Genomic DNA, 4,123 nt, shown 5'->3' with positions numbered 1-4,123 from the left:
CTTTGGATGTTGTGTTCTGTTTTATGCACCCATATGGCTCTCTCTCATCCCTGGGGAATCTCCTCTTATGGGCTAATGTGAATATTAGTATGGGTTAAATGCTCCACTCATTTATGCATTAATGCATATTGCATAATTAATATTTTTGTGAAGTCTCATTTTCAAACAGCAGCAGGGGGAGAAAAAAAAGCCTCATCTCTGTGTTCAAACTACAGTAAATAAATAAATAAAAGCTTAAATCCTGTAACGTGAGTTGCTGACAGGATTTTCACTCCAGAGCTGTTTTGATGTCTCCTGATTATTTCCAGTCTTGATTAAGGGCTCTTCTGTGAAGATTCAAGGCATTCAGGGGTGTGATGGGATTAAATGGGACACTGTAATGACCCTGTTGTCAGAATGGCTCATCATACAGACACAAAGCTTAGATCGGAGACTAGTAAAAATAAAAAAACAATAAATAAAAAAAATCAGAAACCAGCATTGTTAACACATTTTCATATTTGTTTGCTTCTATGTGGAAAAATGAGATAAAGATGCAGGCTTTTGGTTAAAATTATTAGGATAAAACATTGAGCATGTTACATTTAAAGAGGTTTTTGGTGTATGGCTCTGCAAGCTTGAAGCTTGTTTGACGATTTCAAATGAAAGCTGTGCCTAAAATATCACAGTATCCATCTACAACAGAAACATTTATTGGCAAGACGTTTGCTGTATTGAATTTAGTTGATTGTATTAAAAAGTTCGGGGAAATCTGTGGTGCGAAATGATCGGTGCTAATTCATGGTCTGAAATGTGAAGTCTGTGGCCTCTGTCCATGGTGCTGAAGCTTTCACGATATTTACCCTGCCTTTTAGGGGGGGGAGATCGTGGAGATTTAATGCTAGATTGGCTTTACTGTTTCAAAAGCATTTCCTTATCAAATTGTTTTCGATGTGGACAGTGAAGTGAGGGGGACGAAGCTTGAGTCGATCGCGGAGCAGCTGATGGTTGCGTTCTAAGTAAAGACACCAAATTGCGGCAATGAAACAGTCTTAATTACATTTCTTAATCACAGTGTGGAGGTCTAATTGCCTTAACGATCTGTTTGATTATGCGAGGCCAGGTATTACTGCCGACAGTTTTCATACACACTTGTTTTCGCATTATCATATTATTACACACAGGCGTGGAAATTGTCTCAACATCCACAGTAAAGGTCATCAGAGTGTGTGGGGTTTTTTTTGTTTGTTTTTGGGGTTTGTTGTCTTTCTTTCTTTTCTCTTTATTTTTTCTTTTAGTCCGTGGAGCACAAACATCTTAATGTTGCCCTGAACGTTCGCCCACCCACGTCTGGCCTTCGTTCCCAAGACTTAAGACAAGAAAAGTTACCGGTTTTGATGGAGCAGAAAATTGTTGAGCATTATTTCCCCTCTCTGCATGACACCTGGTGAGAATGCAGAGACTGACAAATGAGAGCTGCATCGCTCCTAGAACAGAGAGGCTCTAAAGTTATCCTTTAAAAAAAAAAAAAAAAATTAACCCCCCCCAAAAAAAATAAAAATAAAAATAAAATAAAAATCAACAAGAACAATTAACAGTTAAAGGCAGCTCGCTCTGATTCCACGTGCGCTACACTTCACATGAATAATCAGATTTTCTTTTTCTGTTGTTCAAAATATTTTAATAAAGCTTTTCAACACTGAAATACATACAAACGGCCCTCCTCTGCTCTTATAATAACTAAGGTATCTACAATAATCCACAGCCCGACCTGACAACGCGAATAATCTGAAGACCTCAATCGTCATGTTTCAAAAGAAAACAAAAATACAAGAAAAAGAGAGACGACAATGTGCAATGCAAGCAAAAAATATCCATCATAGATATTCAAATGAATAAATTACAAAAGCACATCGAAACACGTGATAAGCTTCAATTCAGGATTTTAACAAAAAGAAATCTGGATGTTTATTATATGACAGTGCCCCCTCACCCCCAAAAAGAATTGCAATAGGCGTGCGCAACGATTAACAAGTGTCTAAAATTAGCACATAAACATCTGACTGATTCAACCTCTTAACTCGCTGTTTCGTTTGACTTTCCTTGCTCATAGTATTCCACTTGCTCAGCAGAAAAACTTCGTGAAAGCAGGCCTTAAACCAAAAAAAAAAAAAAGAGGAAAAGTCTCTGACTTGAATGGAAAGAAAACCGTGAATAAATGAGAAAGCAGCAGAGAGTGAGTGTGGACCGCTTCGACAAGATGTCCATCTACTCAAGTGGAAAGAATCGCAAGTTGTCAGGTCACCCAAATTTCCAAAAGTGTCCATCACAGAGCAAGTGATCAACAACTCACTCAAATCAACACTTGCAGCCATTCTCACAGGCCCTACTGTACGTCTGTTTGGTCTTCACTGTCATTCATACCAGCACTTTAAGGATGATTTATATTCACAATCAAGTAATGTTTGAACAAAAAAAAGCGCGTTTTAATGCATTTAGTAAATATCATAAAAGTATTCGTCGCCATTACTTTTTCTTTCTTTTTTTTCCTTTTTTGTCTCTAGCCTACTGACTTCACTGGTTTTCCTCTCCAAAAGTGTCCTTAAAAGTGGGTTCTTCTTTCTCGTGTGCTTCTCGGAGTCTTTGTCAGGCGCGTTAAGGCTTGTCAGTGCACTGTTTGCAGAGGCTGGAAGTGGCATTGTTGAACAGGGCACATTTATCGGGGCAGGAGGACCCGGCCACTCCGGTGGGGAAGGGGTATCCACCCGGTTGGTCGTACGCGCCCAAGCCGGGAGCTGCGAGGGCAGTGGTGGCCGGTATGGAAGCGGCAGAAATGGCTTGGCCCTGGTTGAGATACATCACTAGCCTCCTCATCTCTTCCAGCGCCTGTGACTGCATGAGGATGTAGTTTTTGGCGAGCAGCAAAGTGGCAATTTTGGAGAGTTTCCGCACTGACGGGCTGTGCGCGTAGGGGATGACCGCTCTGAGCTCATCCAGCGCGTCGTTCAGATCGTGCATCCGTCGTCTTTCTCTGGCATTGATGTTTAGCCTCAGTATTTTCTGCTCTTTGGTTTTCTTACCTCCTTCAGCTTTCCCTGCGCTCACCGTCCGCCCATCGCTGAGGAGGACCATGTCACACCTGCCGTCGCTGTCATCGTCGGGACTCTGCTCACCTCCGCTGCTCTCCGCTGCCGAGGTCCTGTTGGCGCTCTCTCCGTACTTTAAGCACAAAGATCCCGTCGGCAGACCCAGCGTCCCCCCTCTGCCTCCTGCCAGTCCTCCCGGTTGAATCGGGTCTGGCTCGGCCTGGTCAAAGCAGCTGATTGGTGACTGGCGGTCTCTGGCTGGTAGTTCGATGCCGGCCGACGATCTGAAAGGGTCCATTTTTTTAGTGGACACGGCGCTCAGAGTTTTGTGAAAAATGTCCCCTCCGCTCACGTTCAAGTTCATCCTCCTGTCCATAGCCTCGTGGATTCCGCGTCGTTGCAGGCTATGGTCTCTTCGGGAAACTCTTGACGCACGTCTCAGAGTTTCTTCCTCTGTTTGTCCTTCACGAGTTTAGTTGTGTGTCAGTGGTGAAGTTGCAGGCTCGCTCCACTTGTCAGCTGAGGTGTAGAGACGAGGAGGAGCCTCACGTAATAAGAGCCACTCTCTCCTGCCTCTCTCCCTTTCTGTGTCTGATTCACCTTCACCGGATCTCCACGATAACCCTGGTTACGCACAAGACGCTTCGGTCCTTTTTACATCATTATCTCGAGGCGGGTTATTAAAAAGGATTCGCCTATTGGGATACAGACACCCTCTCCCCCTGGCACTCACCACCCAATCACGTTAACGTTTTAATTATTGGTATTTAAAGGATGGCAAACAAAGCAGCATGCGCTCTGTCTCTCTTCTGTAATACGCTTTGGGTTCAAGATCTTTGCAAAGATCCCCCCGATCATAAAATAGCCCGCTTCACTGATTTGGTTACGAGACATCAGTTTGTATCCTTTTCAAGAGTCGGAAATTAACCAACGTCTATAATCTTAAAGCTGTTTTAGCTCAGAGAGGAGATAATTTCGCTGATCTCTTACTGCTTTATTCAAATGAAAAGATATTGGCATAATGTTTTAATTCAATAATTTTTGTTGCTTTTTCGATT

The 4,123-nt window shown here is 42.9% G+C and overlaps 1 protein-coding gene across 1 annotated transcript; it reads right to left on the bottom strand.

Annotated features, from left to right (window-relative positions):
* Positions 1-2,634: 2,634 nt before the first annotated feature.
* Positions 2,635-3,441, bottom strand: bhlhe22 (basic helix-loop-helix family, member e22). The gene has a single exon (XM_085362383.1). The coding sequence runs from the start codon at positions 3,439-3,441 to the stop codon at positions 2,635-2,637; it is 807 nt and encodes a 268-aa protein (XP_085218509.1).
* Positions 3,442-4,123: the final 682 nt, after the last annotated feature.

Source organism: Diplotaxodon limnothrissa, linkage group LG9 (genome assembly GCF_057381915.1).
Source record: "Diplotaxodon limnothrissa isolate DT_005_m linkage group LG9, D_limnothrissa_male_GT1.1, whole genome shotgun sequence".
NCBI classification, from domain to species: domain Eukaryota; kingdom Metazoa; phylum Chordata; class Actinopteri; order Cichliformes; family Cichlidae; genus Diplotaxodon; species Diplotaxodon limnothrissa.
The sequence above is the reverse complement of the archived record's forward strand: the minus strand, read 5'-3'. Positions and strand labels throughout refer to the sequence as shown.